The sequence below is a fragment of the Thamnophis elegans genome, chromosome 3, assembly GCF_009769535.1.
Source record: "Thamnophis elegans isolate rThaEle1 chromosome 3, rThaEle1.pri, whole genome shotgun sequence".
NCBI lineage: Eukaryota > Metazoa > Chordata > Lepidosauria > Squamata > Colubridae > Thamnophis > Thamnophis elegans.
This window is the reverse complement of record NC_045543.1, coordinates 43442422-43465144: the sequence shown is the minus strand read 5'-3', so window position 1 is coordinate 43465144 and position 22723 is coordinate 43442422. Positions and strand designations below refer to the sequence as shown.

The window sequence follows — 22723 nt, the reverse complement described above, 5'->3', positions numbered from 1 at the left end:
AAGTGAACTCCCATTATTTTCCCAGTTTCTGCCAACCTAGCAGTTCTAAAGCAAGTAAAAATGCAAGGAGAAAAATAGGAACCACCTTGGGTGGGAAGGTAACAGTGTTCCGTGCACCTTTGGTGTCTAATCATGCCGGCCACATGACCACAGAGACTCTTCGGACAGTGCTGGCTCTTTGGCTTAGAAACAGAGATTGGCAACGCCCCCTAGAGTCAGGAATGGCTAGCACATATGTGCGAGGAGAACCTTTACCTTTATTTTACCTTATCTAATACAACCACAAAGCTTTTTGAGAGAGATGTTTGTTATACATGGTGAACACATTGTGTATCAATGAGAAGCTGCACTTTGGTCAAGGAACCAGGCTTACTGTTCTAGGTAAGAATAAAATTAAAGGCATAAGAAACTTGTACAGGGTAAATTTCAAGGGCCAGTATGCAACTGTAGTTATCCTACAGTAGCAATGATTCATAAGGAAGGACAATGTGACTTTTTTTACTCCATGTGATAACCTTGGATTTGAGGCTTGTAGCCCACTCCTGAAATATAGTATGCTGGTCACTGAATACCTGGATGATGCTAAAGGGATTATAATATAGAAAGACAGCAGCAAAAAAAGGTTTTTTTAATGATGGATGTCAAGTTCTTTTGCATTTCTCAAAGTTTTTCAGTGTCGGTTCAGAAGAGTTTCAAACTTCCTGGTCATTCTTATTGATATTCTCAGAAACTGTTTTACATACAGTGCCAAGAACTGTATGTAATAATTAAGGCAAGGTCTGACCAAAGCAGAATAAAGTTTAGTTATTATTTCCTGTGACTTAGAATGAAATTTTTTGTTGAGGCAGCTTAAAATTGCATTTGCCTTTTCATTAACTCATATTCAGCTGGGCATCTTATCTTGTAAGAGAAAATTAGTAACCAGCCTGTAATGATTGATTTCATGTGTCCAACAATGGTTTTCTACCTGTAGATTCACTGCTACTATTCCCTATCAAAAATATATTCCCTTTGTAAGGAGAAACCTGTACCCTCTAGATTACAAACTCTAGATCCTTCCCTACTCAATATATATTATGCCACAAAGGCATACAGGGCAAGGGAACCAGTCCTTGATTATATGAACCTACATTCTCAGGTCCTAAAAACAGATGTTATTTAATGCTGGATAGTGTAGATATACCAAAGGTGCTTTTTCAAAAGACAACTGGACTTTGTTTTTTTCTTGAAGATGTTTCACTTCTCATCCAAGAAGCTTCTTCAGTTCTGACTTAATAATAGGAAATGGAAGGATTTATATTCCTTGCAGTCATCTCTTTCTGAGAGTCGTTGAGTCCACTTGGAGCTTCATCTGTGTCCTAAGGGTCATCTGAATAGTGCAAATGGGTGTAGAACCTTCTTGGAATTGTTGAAAGGACTGTGTTGTAAACACGATAGGTGGTGTCATATCCCTCCTCCTCTGTTGAGAGAGGGCTGAGAATCTTGGGATAGATGGCCTCTTAAAGATAAACCTCCAAGGCAGTTCTCCACCATTCAGTCAGAACTGAAGAAGCTTCTTGGATGAGAAGCAAACATCTTCAAGTAAAAGCAAGAATGTACAGTCATCTTTTGAGAACATCTTTGGGACAACCATGACCTGGATGAATGAGAATCTTGATAGACGGATATTGTGGATACTTCCACAAATTGAACTGCCTTAACTATAAAAACTAAGCCCATTCCTGTCTCTGTGGGAAAACCCCATTTTCCAGGGTGGCATATAACTCGGAAAAGGACAGGTCTGTTGTAATAGTTAAGACAACAGATTAGAAAGTGGGATGCCCTGAATTCTAGTCCTGGCTTAGGCATGAAGCCAGCTGGATAACCATGGGCCAGCCATTCTCTTTCAGCCCTGGGAAGGAGCCAATGACACACTACCTCTGAAAACTTGCCAAGAAAATTGCAGGGACTTGTCAGATAATTGCCTGGAGTCAACACTGGCTCAAAATTAAAAATAGATAAATAAAGAAACAAACAGAGCAAACAAGCAAACGTGAAGTTCTACCATTCTCTGAGTATAGATTTGAATACCAAGGCTTGAGTAATGCTTGTGTGGTTGGGGCTGCAGGTGAAAAAGAGACAATATCTGAATTCCTCCCCATCTCACTTTTCTGCTGATTCTCCCCAGAACTCATGCCATCACTGCAAGATTGTGTAGGTGCATGTATTGTATTTAGCCTCTCTTTCTTGATTCTGAGCATTTAATGACTGGCACCTGAATGAGCTCATTCAGCTGAAACGGCCTGTGCTTAAATAAGACGGAGCCAGCATATTACTTCATGATGCAATTGGCAAGCTGACATATGTAGGTCAACCATAGCTTGAGGAGGCTGGCCATCTTTTTCATTATATGTGCTTTATCTTCCAGAAAAGGGACAAATTATCACACCCCCAACTGTGACCATATTCTCTCCATCCAAAAGAGAATTGGAAGAAAAGCAGAAAGCTACAATTGTTTGTTTGGCCACTGATTTCTATCCAGATCACATCATTCTTACATGGTTCCTTAATAACAATGTTATAGAGGGAATAAAGACAGAGGAGCCCAAATATGAAAATAAGAAATATTCACTGATCAGCCGTTTAAGAATCACTGGGAACCAGTGGCAGAATTCAAAAACCATTTCAAGTGCAAAGTCGATTTCTACAATTCTTCTGCAAGCACAAGTTACAACGCTTCCATAACTGGAGAAGGTGGGTGAAACGGAAGATCAATTTCTACTTTCTGGACCCTTTCTGCACTTTGCTAGAATTGTCCATATACGCTGCCCTTGTGAGAATTTTAAAATATATTTTGCTGAACAAAACTACAATATTAGAAAACATGTTCATGTTCAGCTGCTAAGCAAATGTGATAGCTTACACTAAATCTTTTTTGTACTGATTCATTCTCTCATAATCAATTATTACTTTCTCTCTCTCTCAGTTGTATTTGTCCATTTGCAAAATTTGATAATTTTTCCGATCTGTGTCTAAGAGTTTCTGATACAGCCTGACCCAGGCAAAATGTCAGAACCTAGCAAAATTCTTTTACTATTTTTCCATTTTTATTATCTCTTAAAATAACTACATGTAGCATCTAATGCCAACCAGAACACTGTCTTTAAGGAGTGAGGTTTTTGAGCCTTGCTTTAGAAACATTGCCTTTAAATCTTAGAATGTAGCTATTAATATTAAATTGATAGAATTTATAGAACACACACACACTTTAGAAATCATTTATTTCTATTAATCTTGAGCACAAGTTACTCCCTTTTATTTTTTCTTCTTTGTGTAGGATTATTAGTTGTAGTAGAAATGATGATGATGATGATGAAATATAGCTAATGAGAATTTTCCTCCTTCTGTTTTTAGAATGTGACAGCGAGACCCCCACAAATGGTAAGTCAAGTTCAGTCTGTTGATTCCAAATGTATTTTACACTGAATCTTTAACTTTCTCCAGTACCCCTAATTGTAAATGAGGTTTGAATTACGTGTGGCACAATTCAACATGTTACGTTCCTGACAGTAACTTTAATTTTTGCAAATGATTTGAATATATCTGTGAAATTTAACCCAAAAGGGAGGGTTGTATGTAGATTTGATTGCAGTATCACTGAGGATTTCCCTGCCTTCAGAAAACAAAACCATACCTTAAAACACAGCAACATGCCTACGTTTTTTAAAAGCTATTTTGACTTAGTTGGAGTCTTGGGCAGATGGAGTACAAATTACTACTATTTGGGATGATCTTAGGAGAAAAAAGCAAGACGACAATGGTTTATTTCTTTTAACAATTTATTAAAAAAAGCAAATTTTCTGACATTTTAAAGTGGAAGCAAGCAAAGTGCCCATTAGACCAGATATGCAATCACTTTTCCTCTTCCTGGATCCAGGTGTGGGTTTGCACAAGAAAAATATAGAGCTGAAGTTTGGAAAGATGGGGACAAGAGTGAGATGACAGGCTGTAAAGTCAGTAAAAGCAAATCAAAACAATTCACCCTCCTCAAAAAAAACTGTGAGAAGAAAAGATGCTGTCCTTCCCTGCAGCTTCTGCTCCCAGAATATTTTTCTCAAAGGGTCTCTCTCTCTCTCTTCTCTCTCTCTCTCATTTTCAAAAAACAAAACAAAAAAACGGTATATTCCATGACTAAGCATTTAAATATATTGCAGAGGATGTGATGCCCTAGCTCAAAAAATTTCTGCATATGTTATAGTTTGCCTCTAGAAAGCATGTATTCAAGAAATATGCTGGAGAAGGGAGGAACAGAAAAACAGTCCAACAGAAAGAGGATATACTGTTTTGCTTCACCATTAAATATATAATATTATATTTATTCTTATATTGTTATTTTTCCCTATTTTTTCTTCACATTTAGAATCGTATCTCAGACAAACCAATCTTGGAAAACTGGTGTATATTCTTCTCATTTTCAAGAGTGCCTTGTATGGGCATTATAATGTGTTTGAAAATAAGAAAAAAGGTAATGTGCCATGTCTGTTCTTTAGATCCAGGTTTAACCAATTCCTGAGAAAAATGCATTGTATGTGTTAACCTGTCCTTAACAATATCCCTGTCCATTGTTTAAGACCCCTATACTCTTTCCCTGCAATTGAGCACCAGAACACGATTGCCAATCTTGATTCTGCCTGAATAGTTCCCAGTCATTGTCAGTACTTTGATTTTCCTCCCTGGTTATGGAGGACAACCTGACTTTGATGGAGGTTAAGAGGAGTGTTTGCCTTACTCATCTGTGCGGGGGAGGAGATGAAGGCAAACCATGGGGGACATGGCAGAAGCTGCAATGTGCGCTTCTAACACAGTTAGGTGAAAGGGATGGGAGAAAAAGCCCTTAATTAGGCTAATCTATAAGACAATGGATACATGATCCAATTCCCTCATGACAATCTGGACAATAGCATCCATAAAGAACCCAAATCTTGGATGACTAGGACAAAGAGGGAAAATTTAATTCATCATAGTCACAGTCTGTTTAGGCAGGCTTTTGGACATCTTCAGAACTTTGGCTGTGGTTCTGTCCCTTTCATGGCAAAGATTTCAGAAGTAGCTTGCCCTTGCCTCCTCGTCATCTCCCCGTTCTAGCCTGATATCTTAGCCACTACATCAAATTGGCTCTTCAAATCTATCCAATTTATTATTACTTAAAATGTTATGGCTCCCAGTCCATTTCATTGGATGCAGGGAGTATAATCAGGGTTCTACTCTTAACATTTCTGAAATGAACTGTTATTTATGATAGTCATAATCAATTGGTTTCACAAGATTCTTATATGGTTCCCTATAGGCAAAAAATATTTCTAACAGGTATCTTGTGTATCACTGATACATAAGATTGCATAAGTAGCTCTGGAAAGTAATCCAAAATATATGCTATCATAATAAACCATGTTCAGAACAGATATAAAATGTAAAGTTCTTCTAGCTTAAACAAATTTATGAAATAAACTATCCAAGATCTGCTAGAAGTTGGAGCAGAGGACACTTTGTGCAACAAAAGTCAGATTGTCCAGTTTCTTCCAACATCTTCCCTTTCACTATGGGAATTCTGTAGTCTGCATCTGGGCTCTTTAATCAAAGATATGTCATGTATGAAATGTTCCCCTGGGCCTTTAATGGTTGCTCTGGTGTTTAGAGATAACACAGTAACAGAGTTAACCAGGTGGTATTGGATCTTGGAGGTCTTCTACTGTAGTTCAACACCCTGCTTAAACCCTATACCATTTCAGACAAACGATTATCCAATCTCTCCTTAAAAACACCCACAATTTTCGGAGGCAAATTGTTCCACTGATTAATTGTTCTAACGGTCAGAAATTTCTTCTTAGTACTAAATCAGACTTCTCCTTGCTTAGTTTCCATCCATTGCTTCTTGTCCTGTCTTCAGGTGCTTTGGGGAATAGGGTGACCCTCCTCTTCTTTGTGGCAGCTCCTCAGATATTGGAACTCTGCTATCTGTCATATCCAATTCCTGCAACTGTTCTTCCTATATTTTATCCCCCAATCTGCAAACCATCTTTGTTTGCTCTTCTCTGCACTCTTTTCCAGAGTCTCAACATATTTTTATATCATGGTGATAATAAAAAAGATAAGATATTTAATCCAGGATTAATTAGTTGCCCTTGTTTTCTTTTTCCCACAGTCCTGTGGCAGTTGATACAACAGAAGCATTTTACCTGGGAACATTACATCTGAGTTGAATGAATGCTGGAGAAAAAAGAATGATTCTTGCCTTTAAAAGTCCAAAGTGGCTTTTTGATTCTTTTTTTTAAAATAAAAAATATTTGGTTGTTCCCAACTTTATCTTATTGTTCTTGTTACTATCTCTACAGGAACATTCATAGCATTTTCATGTCTCTCTCTGTGTTTTTTTTAAAACCATGTTTACTTGGAAGGAAATATGCATAGAATTGCAGCTTTACACTGAATATGAACCTGTCACCTCGGAACATGGCCTCCATTGAATTCAAAGAGAGTAATTTCCCCCAGGGAGGTGCCATAGAATTATAGAGATATCCACAATCTGATGCATGCAAATTCTACTGAATGTGAAGGGGTGAGATTGAGGTGCAAAAGATAGAGGCATCTTGACCTTTTAAAATTCTCATAACTGAAATCAATAGGCTTTAAAATGCTTAATGCTGAGTTTTGCCCATGTCAGCAATCTTCATTTCTTTAGCTGTTTTTAGTAAAATCACTCCTCACATAAAATTTTGACTGAGTTTCATGTGTTTCATTCATAAATCTAGAGATATCAAATTTAAAATGACCAAATCTTGCAAACTAATTCTTCTAAGATAAATATCATTTACAAGTGGAGGGGGATGTTAAAGAGTTTTCCTGCTTTAACTAATCAAGATGCCCTAGTTTTTAGTGAAACACTTATCTAATACTTTTCAATAAATTTGGCATTAAAGTGTTATAAAACCAAAGGCAATAGATGGGAATGAACATGAAATCTCTCTGTATTATAATTATATATAGATAAAATCTTGTAACCCAGATCTTTTCCCTGCAGTTTAGGTGATCAGGTGTATGAACATTGTTGTTGCTATTGTTGTTGCAGCCGGAGGTGTCTGCAGGAAGGAGCTTGTGGTATAAGCAGCAGCATATCTCTATAAGCACTGCCTCTTTTGTACATGTGTTGTGATGTTGCACATAGATATGAAACAGGTGCAGCTTGCATTGCAACAGGGCAACATCATTTCAATATTTAACAAAAGTAAACATGTCTGATATCTGCTGCAGGTGTCTCTTTCTTTGTCTTTCTCTCTCTTTCCTTCACCTTCTTTTTTTCCTTCTCTCTCAAAATCAGAGGTGGGTTGCTCCTGATTCGGCCTGGTTCGGCCAAACCGGTAGTGAAATTCAGGCCTGGGTCGCAGGTATGAGTGAAGAACAATTTACATTGAACAGCACACACACACAAGCGAAGCAAGTGTGCACGCGGGTTGCCGGTAGTAAAACCGGGAGCAACTCACTGCTGCTCAAAATCTCATTAACTAGTACCAATGTTGAGTTACATCCTTCCCCAAACAACCAAACCAAGTATGAAGCTTTCTCAGGAATAGCTTGCAGCTCTGAAGTGCTTTTCCTTAGGAAGTTTCAAGAACTATGCATATTTGGTTCATAATGCTATGAGCGAGGAGACCTCAAGTAGGGTTTCTTCACATTTTACTGCACATGAAACAGCATGCAAGAAGAGGTATTCCTTTGATCTTGATTGGTTCATACTGTAGTGTGATATATGGTGAGTTACGTGCAGTAAGATATTGCTATGACTTAGAGCAAGATATTAATTCTGGAAGTGGAACAATCTGATCTCTCTCTGTCTCTGGGTCAGGCATGCAGCCATGTTCCTTTTGGATCTTTGGCCTGCCACATTTTCTATTATTCTACTATGCTGTTTCTATGGTGGGGAATTGGTAGGGGGGATAGTATGGAGTAAAATGCTATGTAACCAAAATAAATTTCCTTTCTAGAAGGCCAAGGTCATCCTTTGTCTTGGCACCTCTGCACCTGTCCGGACCTGGATGGGTGGAAGTGCCAGCATGGCAGTGGAAGATTGGACCATGTGATAGACTTGTGGGAAGGGGGCAAGATCATGAACTTTAACCTGGGTGGGGAAAACCGAGAAGCTTCAGATTCGGGTTTTCCCAGATATGCCAACATGGCTCTCGTAATAAATTGGAACTTGAGCAGTACTTTGCCTTGGACTCTGATTTAATTTTGGATGCTATTTGGAATGCTGACACTCTGTCTGTCTGTCTGTCTGTCTGTCTGTCTGTCCGTCCGTCCGTCCGCCGGCCCGCCCGCCTGCCTGCCTGCCTGCCTGTCTGTCTGTCTGTCTCTCTCTCTCACACACACACTGTTAGGATCCTCCTCTTTTCCAAAAACATGGTATAGCTCTGAGGATGGCGACTGACCTACATCTCAAGGGATCAAGGGAACAGCAGGAGGAACCTTATATTTGATATTTGCTCAAAACATATATACAAGTATATATATACCCCATACTCTTTCTGAGAAAGGAACTGTGCATCTGTAGAAATGGAGTAAGAAATAGAAATTAAAAGGAAATTAAAATACAATAGCAATAACACCATTCCCTATACTTCTTCCTTTTTTTTAATTCATGCAATTGGCATGATCTCTGTGCAATCCAGTCCTAATTCATCTGCCCTTAAAACTGAGGCACCTCAATATTCTTCATTCATCTGGATCACTCATTTTTTAATTCAATCCACATTCTTGCAGCATCAATTTATTCTTAAATGTATTATTTCTTTGTTTTTAAACAAAGTCACATATAGTTCAGCTCTCCCTCCCATTCCCACTGCATTCAAGTTACCTTTCTCTTTCTCATGACATATCTAACATTTACTTCCTTATAATAAAGTAGGAAAAACCATGTGTTTCACATAATGCATCCTGACCACATAGCTAGTATTGGGTGGCAAAATAGTGAAATTTCAGCATTGCAGCTTTGGGCCATTGGAGTGGTGGTTAAGTGTGCCTAAGATCCCTGGCTTCTCAAATCTGAAAAAATTGAACCACACATACACACTTCTAGTAATGTGAAAGTTTTACAATAGCCCTCTGCAACCCTCTTAAAATTTGGGTGGCTGATTTGTGTCTTCTGACCCCTCACAATGCCCATTGTTATAAATATGAAGTATTTGTATGTGAAATATCAATATATGAATAATTTTATCAACAAAGAGACAAGGAAGATAATTTTTGAACAACATGGCTTTGGAGTTGTTTTGCTTCCAACATGATTTCCCAGGTCCTTTTTTCCTCCTCCTCCTCCTCCTCCTCCTCCTCCTCCTCCTCCTCCTCCTCCTCCTCCTCCTCCTCCTTCCCCCCTCTTCCTCCTCCTCCTCTCCTTCTAACCCATCAGTGATATCATCATATTTATTTATGTTACATTACCTTACCGTAATATAATTAATAAAATGAGAAATCCAAGTGATGTCTGGTGCTGTCGGGGGGGCCTCATCAGTTAGGATTTGTTTATATAAAGACAGACATTTTAGGTGTAGTCATTCTGAAAAGCATAGGTGAACAAGAAGTTGTAGGCTAGATGGTGATGCTAAAATCATTACAATCAGCTCAACTGACATGGGAAAGAAACTCCTAACTCAGTAAATCATCTTTTATGTTCTGGCAGGAGAGAAATAATACTTTATTTTCCCGGGGTAAATTATTTTCGTATTACAATATGAAATGCTTTCACATTGGCCGTCAACTTGCCATTCTTGCTGTATGAAAAGGAGAGAGAAGGGCTTATAGTGCACAACAGGATGTGGCTTGATATTTCCATGTATAACAGTTTGTTTTGAGCAGTGGTTACATGTTCCATTACAGTATGGAGGTTCAGTGATCTGTCATCCTTCCTGCTTTGGTTTTAAATAGCCGTATATCTACATATCTCACCTCTGCAAATGGTTTTGTTGCCTGTAGCTATCACACCATCTTTGCTTCACCTCAAACCTTTTGATTGATCTTGCAGGTGCACCAGCCAAAGGCAGAATGTTTCAAATAGAAAGTTTGTGGGGATTAGACGTTGCTGCTGATGTGTTTTGGTAAATGGAGAGAATCAGTGTTTTTTTGGGTTGAGCTATCTCCTATGCTGATTTAAAAAAAGAAAGAAAACATGGCCTCAAATGCTCTAAGTTTCAGTGACATCTTACTCTGTCCTTCCGAAGACTTCCCTGTTGTTTAAGGTTTACTGTGGGGCTGTAGTGTCCTCATCATATAATCTCTACATTTGCCTTTAAGTGGTAAATGGTAGTATGGTTGATTTTGCTAATACTTTGCCCAAGAAAATAAATGAATTAAAAGCAGAGAATACATAGCAGGGAAATACCCAGCATTTTTTTTTAAAATCAGGATGTGGTTGTTCCATTTCAACTTTCCTACAAAGATGAAGCAAAGGTTTTGTAAGTCTTGTTACATTTTAGTGTTGACCATCCTGGACTCGGGACCATATCTGAAAAATGAGGCAATAATCCACATAGATTAATTCCAGCAACAAAGAGGTTGTCTGACCCACGTCAGTTATCAAAGTAACCAACTTGAAGTAAATATTTCAAACCTTTTTGCTGCTGGAATGTGAATTTATTCCATATGTAAATAACAAGCTTCATCATCACCCTGCAAATGTTGGGCATGAACTAGCCAATGAGAAATGTATCTTAAGTGTGATGGAATATGCACCTATAGAAGCAGAGCAGGGAGGATTTTGCCAACTCAGAAGTTTCTCAGAAGGAGACCTGGATCAAGAAACTGTACAGTCCCAAGATGGAGGAGGGACAGGCAAGAGGTTCAGGGTAACCATACCCTACAATCCCCCAGGATATACCTAGCAGGTCAGGTACTCTGTAGCTTGGCAGGTTTCTGTCTATTAGGTGTAAGCAAATAAAGGATTGGACTCAAATACTGTAAATCTCACTGTTTCACCTTTGGGTTGGTTAGATTCTGACACTATGTTACACTGATGTCACTGAGACAACTTGAAGCAGAGTCCTTATTATTCTGTTGTAACAGCTTAATATCACATTATTATCTCCATTATTATTTTTTGTTTCCTTGCACAGTCTTTTACCACCACTTGTCAGATATTAGAACAGGGTTTTTTTTTTGCATATGTAACTGAAGATATATCTTTATGAATGACACCCAAAGCTTCCTCTGATTCCATTCTAATTGTCAAGTGATTCATTTGTTAAACTTTGAGCACTGCGGCATTTAATGTATTGGTTGAATGTAAATGCATTCATTCCTATTTTAGTTGCTGCATAAAAATGACAATGTACTTACAGCAACACAAGTTCCTCCATAAAATTGCTTATCAAGAGCATCTAGAAAGAACTCTCAATTTATCGTATTGGATATTGTGATGGAAAATAGATTTTTTTGGAAGATTATTAAATTTGTTAAGTGATTTTAGCCCTAAGGACCTCACAGATAGGCTTAGCTACTTGTGATACTCTATGCTCTTAAAGGCTGTGATCAACTTGGAAAGCTAATTAACAATATGCTTTTCTGCTACAGAAATTAATTAAATCAATCACTAGCACCTATGATGTTACCCAGTTTGGGTAAAGAACATCTGCAAGAAAACAAGCAAGCTCAGAGAGCACCAAGGATCCCCTCTCAAAGAAATTAATTTTTCATCTTTGTTTCTAAATGAAAAAAATATGCCTCCAGACTTCACTTGATCAGAGTTGCTATATCCATAATATTACTGTATATGAATTCATCATCTGATAAAGCTAGTTGCATCTCACAAAAGCTTATTCCTTTTAATAAAATGTATTGTCATAAAAGATTTTTTTTAATATCCAAAAGTCCAGGAGCCATCTAGTGGTTACAGGCTACTATCAAGGCTTACAATATTTTCATGTGTGTTAATGTGCGTTTCAGAGGAAGCTGTTCCCTGAGCTGTAAATTTAAAAATTTATATAGCTCCCGATCACACATAAAATGACTCTGAGTGGCTAACGCCATAAAAACTTCAACGCAATAACAAAACACAATAGATAAAACACATCAAAAAGTAAAAGAAAAATGTCTGCTAAGGATAAACCAACTAACTATAAATTCGTATAACTCAAGAGCTCATCCATTTCCTGACCCCATTCCTGAGAGAAAAGCAGGGGTTAAGAGCTTTGCAAAGGCCAACTGGGTTGGGACCAATCTAATCTCAGGAGGAATGATGTTCCAAAGGGCAGGCACAGCTGCAGAGGAGGCCCACTTCCCAAGTCCCATCTGGTGACACTCTTTAATCAACAGGACCTGGAGCATGCCCCTTCTGCCAGATCTGATGAAACGGATAGAGGCAATTGGAGAGAGGTGGAGGAGTTAAGTACCGTGTAGATGAAATTCAGTGTGCATTTGCAAAAACAACCCCCCCCCCCCCCCAATTCTCTTCTTCTCTCTGATTTTGGTATAAATGTCTCAAGAAGACACAATTGGTGCCAAATCACTTTATTTTTTGTGCTAACTTAAAACATTCTTGCTTGCTTAGACATTAAAGTAGAAAAAGTTAAATTCAGCTCAATTCAAATTTAGATGAGATTTGTGTTTCAGGGCCCCATGATGTAGAAATGACTTCCACGGATATCCTTGCTCTAAAGGCAACCCTTGGAATCCGCTCCCCCTCTTCTTATTTTTGCAGGCAAGAATCCTTTAGGTTAGCACCAGGATGTGCACAGATCATGCAATTCACACTAAAACTTCATTAATTAATTAATTTTGGAAGTTGCACACTTCAATTCAGTCTGAACTAAAGCTTCCTTACAAATTGCAGCCTAAAAGCCATCCCCCTTTTTTGTGGGGTGCCTGTGAGTGTGTGTTGACTCCTGGTGACCTCCTGAACTATTCCCTGCAGTTTTTTCAAAAGTGGGTTGCCATTGCCTTCTTTTTGGAGCTAAGAGAGAGGAATGGGTCCAAAGTCATCCAACTGGTTTTATATCAGAGGTAGCACTCAAACTCCTGGTTTCCCAGTTTCTACCCTGGCGCTTGAACCATTACACCCAAACTTTCAAATCTTATCTAGATGGTTATGAAAGAGGTCTAGCTTCCTTGAGTTGAACTTGACTCATGAGTACATCCTGTGGGGTATTTTGATTGCAGTATAGAAGTGAGCTGCCATTACCTTCTTCCAGGATGTTGTTTCAGTTACTCAATCTAGGGCAAGGGTGTCAAACTGGATTTCTTCAAGGGCCAGATCAGCACTTTAGTTCTCCTCTGCTGGTTGGTTGGGGGAGGAGAGATGGGATGGATGCCTCCTGCAGCACCCCGCCAGCCAAAATGAGGTGCGTGTGTGTGTGTGTGTGTCACACGCAGCCCCCGTGCCTCATTTTTGGCCTGGGTAACCTCCTGCAGCACTTTGCTAGCCAAAGCAGGACACTGGGCTGGGCTGGGCTGTGCATAATAGTTTACTTTTTCACCAGGGCTACTATCACCTCTCCACTTTCCAATCTCTCTTAGTTTTCCACCTTGCCTCCCTTGTAAGGAAACACCTAGCCAACCAGTCACATGACTTTGTAGGCTGCCATTTCATCACAGCATGATCATACCATGGGATATGTGATGACAGAGGCAAAAGCAGTTGAACGTCTACATGTGTCCAAGCCAAACTCCCTCTATGTTCCTACCAACTCCAGTAAAGCTCTTTTAGTGCATTTGCTGCTGGAAGAGAAATAATAAAACATGAATTCTAGAATAGCCTCGTGATACATTGCTTCAATATTTCCCTCAAGACATTGCATTGGCAGCTTTGATTCAAGAATGTAGATCTGGATGGAGGTTAGAGCTGGTAGTCACAAACTATTCAGTCTCTTTCATTTCAGCATTCTGAAATTTTCTTCATTTGCAAAGAGATTGTTTGATTTTTTTTTTACAGCACCTATGAACAATTCACATTCTTTTAAGCCAGTAGCACGATTTCTTTGGTTTACTATGTTATGTAATGGCAGTTGAAGTTCATAAACCCTAATTTATGGTTTAGTGGATTTGTGATCCCAAGGCATTGTGGTTTATTCAATAAATCAGTGTGGATAAGGTGTTGGTCTAGAACTGGGAAGGCCCAAGCTCCCTTGGTGACTTTGGGTCAGTCACTCTCTTTCAGATCAATCAAATTCTTAGGAAATTGAAATAGGAGGAATGATTGCCAAGTGCCAATTAAACAGATAGGCTATGATTAAGACTAAACAATGGTTAATGCCTATTGCACGAGTTACTTCTTATAACCATCAGCCATCCCCACTTCTGATTAGTAAACAACTAACCCAAACAAGCATATAAGCTCTCCTCATAGCTGGGACCTGTTCTGGCATCAGCTGAGATGTAATTGCTTTATTGCTGCTCTCCTTTCCAAAGTGCAGAAGGCCTAACTATTTTGATCTGCTTGTGGGACAAGAGCTAATGAAAGTCTTTCCCTTCACTTCTCTCCCAGTTCCCCCTTCTCCCATATCTGGATTTTATTTAAGCCCATTCAGGCATTTATCCTATCAGAAGAAGATGTACCCAGATAGATAATTTACTTTGTTTGTGCTTCTTTGAGTATTGAGAACAACTTCTGATTTGTTCCTTAAACCAATTTTGCTACTGGAAAAATATTGCTACTTTACTTAATATTCCTGTAACATGTTTTTCGCCATGCCTGAAATGGTATAGGTTTTCTGCCTGAGAAGGTTTTAGAGGTCCCAAACCCTTCTGTTATTCTGTATTTCCACCGCGGAACCAGAAACACTCCATTTTCCCCCCAAAACCCAATCTTCTGTTATAATAGAGCAGCTCAGCTGACAGCATGAGAGCGCAAATATGCATTTCCTCATTTCAACTGCTGGTTTCAAAAAGTATTTACCAGGGTTGTCAGCTACACCAGGTAGGAAACCTGATCTCTCCGAAGCAGACACTTGTTAGCTGTTTCACGGTAGGGCAATGCATTTGTCCCACCCACTGAGAAAGAAAAAAAGAGGTTTTTGTTGAGAGATTGTATTATTTGGCACAGTGTGAGGCTCAAGGCACAATAATATATCCCGCTATCATTAGTTGTCATGCTCCTGATTTTTAGCAAAAAGTTCTCATTGCTTGGTCTTGAACCTTTGATATGGGTTGGCCCAACATTATTTGTGGAACTTTTAGTTATTGAAAAGGCAAGCAGGTCTATTGACCCACTGGATATTTGCCGGAACCAGTAAAAATTAGGACTGGATGATGATGTCTTTATGGAACATTCCACAGAATAGTCGATGCCAAACTCCTCTATCACCATCGATGCTGTTCTCTGGAGAATGGTGTACAAGTCTTCACCTAGGAATCTCCAAAGAAATTGGAAATGGTCAGTACACTTAGAAATGATTTATATTAGCTAGAACATGATGATAAATGTGACTTGCCATATTGAAAGTCTTTTAGCAACCCTTCAAATCCCTCCGATGGCGAGGAGCCCAAAATTAGCACTCAGTTTCCATCGCAGAGATATTTTAGCAGCAACTATACTACAGAGACTATAACCAACCAGCCCTCTTCCTTCTTCAGTGCTTGAGAAATTAACATTTTCACATAGCAATAAATTGTCAGATTAATTGCTTATGGATTCTCTGTTTTACCTTTTTAAACTATTAATTTGTTTGCCATTCTGCATTCGTGGCTCATGCATTATATTACTAAAGTAATTTAAAAGCTTGCAGAGCTATAATGTTTATTACAACTCACAATAAAACCTGTTTTAATTGTGCCTAGTGAATTCAAGGCAACACAAAGAGAAAAAAATATTGGAATTTTGCCACTGCCTTCATAGGGAAATAAATTGCTTCCATGACTCATTTTAACTGAGTTTTCTTACACTAAAATCTACTAACTTTAATATTTTTACGGACTTTTGTACAATCATTGGATTTAAAAAAAACCCTCTGCCGTTGCATCTTAAGATGTCTATGCAATGTAAAAGTCCATTTAGAATATTTTATACCATGTGGACTGATGAAACAAACTGAAAAGTGTTGGTAGTTGTCCTCAGGGTTTCCAGAAAAGAACAATGTTGCTGAGAAGATCCTTAGAATCACACAAAACCAACAAAAGCAATGAAGTCTCATAGGTTAGAGATAGACTTCAGATTTAAAGGTTAGTGATACAAGCAGTGATTTTTTTATCTTAAATTTGTTTGGATAAGAATAATTAAATGATGCATTAAAGATCATACACTAATGCCTGCCTGTCTCTCTGGGGAGTTTGCTAGAGGCATCTGGATGGATACTTTTGGAATGGGATGCTAAACTATCGGAACCTTCTATTTGATCCCAAAGGATCCAGCGTCAAAGAGGTTTTGTGAGTTTTTCTGCAGAAGCCCATTTGATCTCTGCAAAAGGGATGAGCATGGACATTTCATTTTAAACCCACTTCCACTGTTGTTGTTTGTTTTTTTTAAACCTGATAATCCCAGCAACCCTGAAATGAAAAGTCATTTGTTTCTCAGACTGAGTTCATGTTTTGGGTGACTTAATAAATAAGAGAGGACTGTTCTGATAAGATTCTTATCCCAAGATTTTTACATATTAGTTATCTAAACTTCTAGTCCTGCCCATCAAATGCCTTTCTCCGCATCCTTGAATTGGGGAGTTACACTCAAATATTTCTATTGTGTTTGGCAGTTTGAATAAATTGCAGTTTCAATGCTCTACCAATTAGTTCCTCATAACATTATTGATTTACTCTATACTCAAAGTCCATATTTCTAAACGATTAAACAAGAAGAATTGAAGATGGGGAAGAGATAATTTACTTACATAAACTGTTCCTGCGAAGGAAAGAAGAAAAGCAGTAGACCTTATGCATGCCATGAACTGTCTTTCTGTCATGCTGCTGACACTGAAAATATCTTCCTTCTCCTAGATGGGGACACTTTAATAAACCCATTTCTCCTCACTGCATACATATCTTACTCTCGTAGTGACCCCTGGTGAAAATGTCAGAAATTGCAGAAGAGGTTCCATTTTTTTTTCAAAAAATAAAAACAAAAAAGTTCTGTGGTTGATGTTGAGCAACTAAGACCATAAACAGAAAGAAAGAACCTTTCACTCACAACCAGGGTTGCCACTTCTTTCATCCCTGTGCTTTCCAGAATAGGCACACATACAACATTTAGCGTCAAGCATTTTTCTCAGAATCTGGAATTTGCTCAAGAAATTATATTTAGAAAGGAGAAGGCTGCTGTGGCATTTTTCATGGCTCTGGAGGAAAGGAAAGGCCAGGCTGTATCTGCTGATATCCCTCATTTATCACAACTATGAAGGGTACAGGAATGCTCTAACCTCCTCTTATTTATTTGTTTCCAAGAAGCTATGCTATGTTGCATCAATGTGAAAGCACATTTCCTCATTTATTAAATATGGCATATGTATGGCAGGCATCCAAGCAAGGAACAATGACAAAAGGCCTCCCATGTTGCTTTCCCTTTGACATTTTAATATTAAATATGCACAGTGTCCTTCCTTGCACACACCTGGATGCATATGTTGTACATACTTTTAAGAATAATTTGGAAGAAGTGCTTGAGATCTCAAAAGAATGAGGGCCCAGCGTCTCTCTGATACTCATTAAAATAACTTTTGTTTTCAGGCTTGTATATGAACCTAAATAAAAGTTATTGTTGCTTTAAAAGTTTATTAACTTTAATGAATTGGGTTCAGTAATCTATACATTTAGATAAAGGAACCAGGTTAAAGTTGAGTAAATTGTGGGTAGATTTTCAAGCTGTACAATTGCTCATGCGAAGAGAAGAAAAGGCAAGGCAAGAACCATATCCAGAGGATGCGGTTAAAGTTTTAGAATTCAAAATGGTTTGAAGCTGGGGATTGGACTGAAAAAGGGAAATTTGAATTAGAAGGACATCAAGACCATGTCCAAAACATTGATTTTCAAAGCCAGCAGAATTGGAGTTAGGTTTTCACAGTGCAAGTTCCCAGTTTCTTCAAAGTGCCAGCTTCTTCAATGATTCCAGACCTTCCAGAAGAATGGAGGACTTACGTGATGTTTTCCTCCTAGATTTAACTCTCTCACAAACTTATTCACAATCTCTAATCTCAGATACTTTTTGAGGACAAGGCAACTGGTACAGCTTATATAAGGTGATAAAGATTTTTAATGTTCACCCTATTATTAATATTGCTGCTTTATCGCAGATGGCAGCAACAAATTGATCTTGGCTACTCATGGAAAATTAAGCAGGGTTGGGTCTGGTTAATTTGAATGGGAGGCTACCAAGAAACCCCAAGGCTGTAGGTTGGACTACACACAAACAACTACCTAAAACTAAAAACCCAGAAGATGACAACCATTGCTCTATTGCTACCCCTCCAATGAAGATTTGTCTCTGCAATTCATACATGGATTTGAGGAATGTCTGTTACTCTGTCTTTGCGGTTCTTTAATAAGGCCTTACTCTGTCTTCTGCACTCAGAGTAGCTGCCACTGGTGGTTTAGAGGAACTCATATCTGTAATCCATAAATTACAGGATGCTAATGTAGACCCTCATTAACTGGATATGATTTAATAAGTATTTTAAGGCTGAAAAGCCAGTTAAGTATAATGGTGAAGGCACCAGCATAGAAATTGGGAGATTGTGAGTGGTAGTCCTGCTTTAGCCATGAAAGCTGCCTCAGTCACCTAAGACCAGGCACTTTCTCTCAGCCCAGCTCACCTCACAGTAGGGAAAATAGGAAAGAGTATTAGATATATTTGTTACCTTGAGTTATTTATAAAAACAACAACAGTGCAATAAATCTAATAAAATAAATATTTTGCATGAACCTGGAGAATGTCATCACACTCTTAAAAATCAGAGACACTGAAGGGATACTGTATATGTTCAAGAAAACCCAATTTTCACCCATATGTTTTTCTAACAGAGTTGGGAAAATAGTTTGAAAATACAATTTGATTGTATGGAGGACAACAGTCCTCAGAGAAGCATAATACACTTTACCACCACTATTGCCTTCACCTCAGACACCGTGATGAAATCCATAGCCTCCAAAACTACTTTTTATTAACAGGAGGAGGTAAGGACATCCTTTAAAGAATGGCTTCTGGGATTTGCAATACCCATCTGAAACCTTTGTTCTGAGAACCATACTGAGAAAGCCAGTGGGTTTCTGGATGCAATTCAAGGAGCTGGTTTTTGTTAACATAGAATAACAGAGTTGGAAGGGACCTTGGAGATCTTCTCGTCCAACCCCCTGCTAATCTTTTTCAGATAGCGTGAGGGGAGCGCAGGGGGCTCGTGCGCAGGTGTGCCCACACCCATAATGTGATGCAGATGACCCCCCATGCATGCCCCACCCACCCCCACGCATATGTGCGCACGATTCCCACCCTCCCCCCGCTTTTGGTGCATGATGGACCCATTTTTCGCCTGCCCTAGGCTCCAGAGGCTTTATAGGAGCCTGTGGAGGGTGAAAACAGTCTCCCCTGACCCCCCAGAGGCCCCCTGGAGGTTTCAGGAAGCTTCCCTGAAGGCTCCACAGCACGAAAAAGAGCCCAACGAGGAAACCAGAAGTCCATTTCTGAACTTTTGGTTCATGCGTTGGGTGGTTTTTTGGCCTTCGGAGGATTCAGAGAAGCCTCCGGAGGATTCAGAGAAGCCTCCGGAGGATTCAGAGAAGCCTCCGGAGGGCAAAAAATGGCTGAAAAAGAAGGCCGAGGTCGACAGGGCAACACCTTGTGTGCCCTAACAAATGATTCCATGTGCCATCTGTGGCACGCGTGCCATAGGTTTGCCATTATGGCCCTATACCATTCCAGACAAATGGTTCGCCAGTCTCTTCTTAAAAGCTTCCAGTGGCTGAGCACCCACAACTTCTAAAGGCAAGTCGTTCCACTGGTTTACTATTCTCCCTGTCAGAAAATTTCCTCTTAGTTCTAGGTTGCTTCTCTCCTTGATTAGTTTCCATCCATTGTTTTTTTTTCCTTGCCTTCTGGTGCTTTGGAGGATAGGTTGACTCCCCCTCTTCTTTGTGAGAGCCCCTCAAATATTGGAACACTGATATTATTTCTCCCCTATTCCTTCTTTTTACTAAACTAGCCATACCCAATTCCTGCAACTGTTCTTCATATCTTTTAGCCTCCAGTCTCCTAATCATCCTTGTTGCTCTTCTCTGCCCTCTTTCCAGAGTCTCAACATCTTTGTTATAATATGTTGACCAAAACTGAGAAAAGTATTTCAAGAACGATAAAGAGGTACTAATTCTTCATATATCTTGATTCTATCCTTCTATTAATGCAGCCTAGGATTGTATTGCTTTTTTGGGCTGCTGATGCACGCTGTTGGCTCATATTTAAGTGATTGTCCACAAGATCCCTCACGCAATTATTGGTATTGAAGAAGCCCTATTTATAGGATCACCTTTCTCCAATTATCCCTGCCTCTTTTGTAATATTTGACAGGGTGGAGCATGCTCCAGTTCCCTTCGGTTAACAATACTATGTTCTCAAATCCCAGAAGTGTGCCTTCTCTGTTGCTGTGCACGTCCTGTGGAATACCATTCCTACAGAGTTCAGGGCACCACCACCCCTTCTACTTAGAAAAGCATTAAAAGCCTGGCTGAGGTGTTTCATGACGTCACTGTGTGAAGATTGATGAAAGATGGCTGAAATTTATTTTTTTCCATATGTTTCTTCCACAGCATTCTTCAACTGTTCTATCTTTTCCATTTGGATTATTGTTTTTTTATTGAGTTCTTGATGTAAGCCACCTTGAGTCTTTCCGTATTGGTGGCCTTTTAAAGGTTGATGAAAAATTATGGAAACTGATTTTTTTATGTTACATCCAAAACATTCTTTAATAGTTATACTTTTCCCATTCTGATTAATTTTTATGGAGTTCTGATATAAACCACCTCTAATCTTTCCAAATTGGTTGAAAATAAAGAATAAATAAAAGAATAAAATAAAAGAATAAAATAAAAGAATAAATAAAAGAATAAAATAAAAGAATAAAATAAAGAATAAAATAAAAGAATAAATAAAGAATAAAATAAAATAAAAGAATAAAATAAAAGAATAAAATAAAGAATAAATAAAGAATACAATAAAGAATAAATAAAGAATAAAATAAAAGAATAAAATAAAAGAATAAAATAATCTTTCCAGCCTATCAATATAGCTCCACTCTGGGTCATGTGATCAGGAAGAAGCTGGAACTGAAAATGTAAAAAATCAGTAATACTTCCAGTTGCTGCCCAGGCACTTCACCATAAGAAAAAATATTTTTACAGAGGTCCCTGGCTGAATCTAGACCATTTTCCCCTATACCAGATATGGTTTGGTTCTGTCTCTGGAAAAACTAATTGCTGACAGACAGATAGATTACAGAGTCCATAACCTTTTATATATTTTACTGCCAGTGTTTATTTCCAATATTTTACTATGATAGTGTTCCAAAGAATAAAAAAAGTAGGGAGCTTGGGAAGCTGTTAAAATCTCTCTAGTATAGTTTGGGTCTAGAAAACTTTGGGAAAGTTTGGCTTCCGGGTAGTGGCCTGTCGCCGTCGGCAGCTTAACAGAGCTGCCCCCAGAATTCAGGTTCGTTATCTACTTAATATCAACAAGATAACTCTTTTTTCAGACAAGAAAAAAGCAGTGATGGAATCTCAGCTGGTAAGGAATCTTCTTTGAAGTTCACAGTTTGTTTTTTTTGTGAGCTTGTGGACGGAGGGGGAGGATCAACCCATAGCTGAGTCATTCAACTCCGACCTGAACTTCGCAGCTGTTATTCACAGCACTAGACAGAACCCCTCCCCCTCAGGACAATCTTTAGAAAAGAGACTATTAAAAATCAATACGAGCAAAGACCAAACTTGTGAACTTTGAAAACCTTTCTCTATCTGAAATACCAGCTTCATGTTATAAAAGCCTCTTTTGTTTAATTGTCTTCAAAATGGCGTTTACAGCTTCTGCATTTGTTATCTCCGGCTTCCTGCTACAGAATTAAAGAAACATCTCTTATAATTTAATTAGAGCTACTCCCTTAAAGCTTTCAAGACTCTTTGTTGTTGAAACAGGGACATTCCAAACATTCCAAATGGACTTTCTCTTTTGAAATCCTCCGTAAAACCCCTTGAAAAAAAAAAAAAAAGAAGGAAAAAAGGGGGGGGAGGAATTTCTTTTTCTCCACATAGCACAGTGGATTAGTAATTTAGAATAAATAATTAAAACTAAAACATAATGGCATCTAAATCAACCTCTGTCAATTACCTCCGAAAACGTCTCCCATACCTGGTACAAAGCTGCAGCCCCCACCATCTATGCCCCCTAGTCGAGATGTACTAACAAAAGAATTTTTTCTGGAAATGTTCAAAGAATCCAGAGAACAGAACTTAGAAATGTTTAAAGAATTCAGAGAACAGAATCTAGAAATGCTCAAAGAATTCAAAGATGAAATAAGGAATGAGATGGAAGTTCTATATGACAAATTCGATACCAGGGGTCACTAAAACGAATGATAATATGATGGGAATTGTAAATGTGATAACAGAATATATTTCTGGAATGGAAGATAATTTAGAAAACTCTCAATGAAGCTAAAACTAACCTGATATCCAAAACTGAAGTGGTGGAACAAAAAATTGACAATGCTGAAAAACAAATTATTATGATACAGTATAAGCAGAT

General features: G+C 38.5%; 1 gene segment (V, D, J or C); it reads left to right on the top strand.

Annotated features, from left to right (window-relative positions):
* The first annotated feature begins 215 nt into the window (after nucleotides 1-215).
* Nucleotides 216-6329, top strand: LOC116505611. The segment is given in 5 exon segments: nucleotides 216-381; nucleotides 2408-2733; nucleotides 3394-3420; nucleotides 4400-4504; nucleotides 6182-6329. Coding segments are annotated over 5 exon segments (578 nt in total).
* Nucleotides 6330-22723: the final 16394 nt, after the last annotated feature.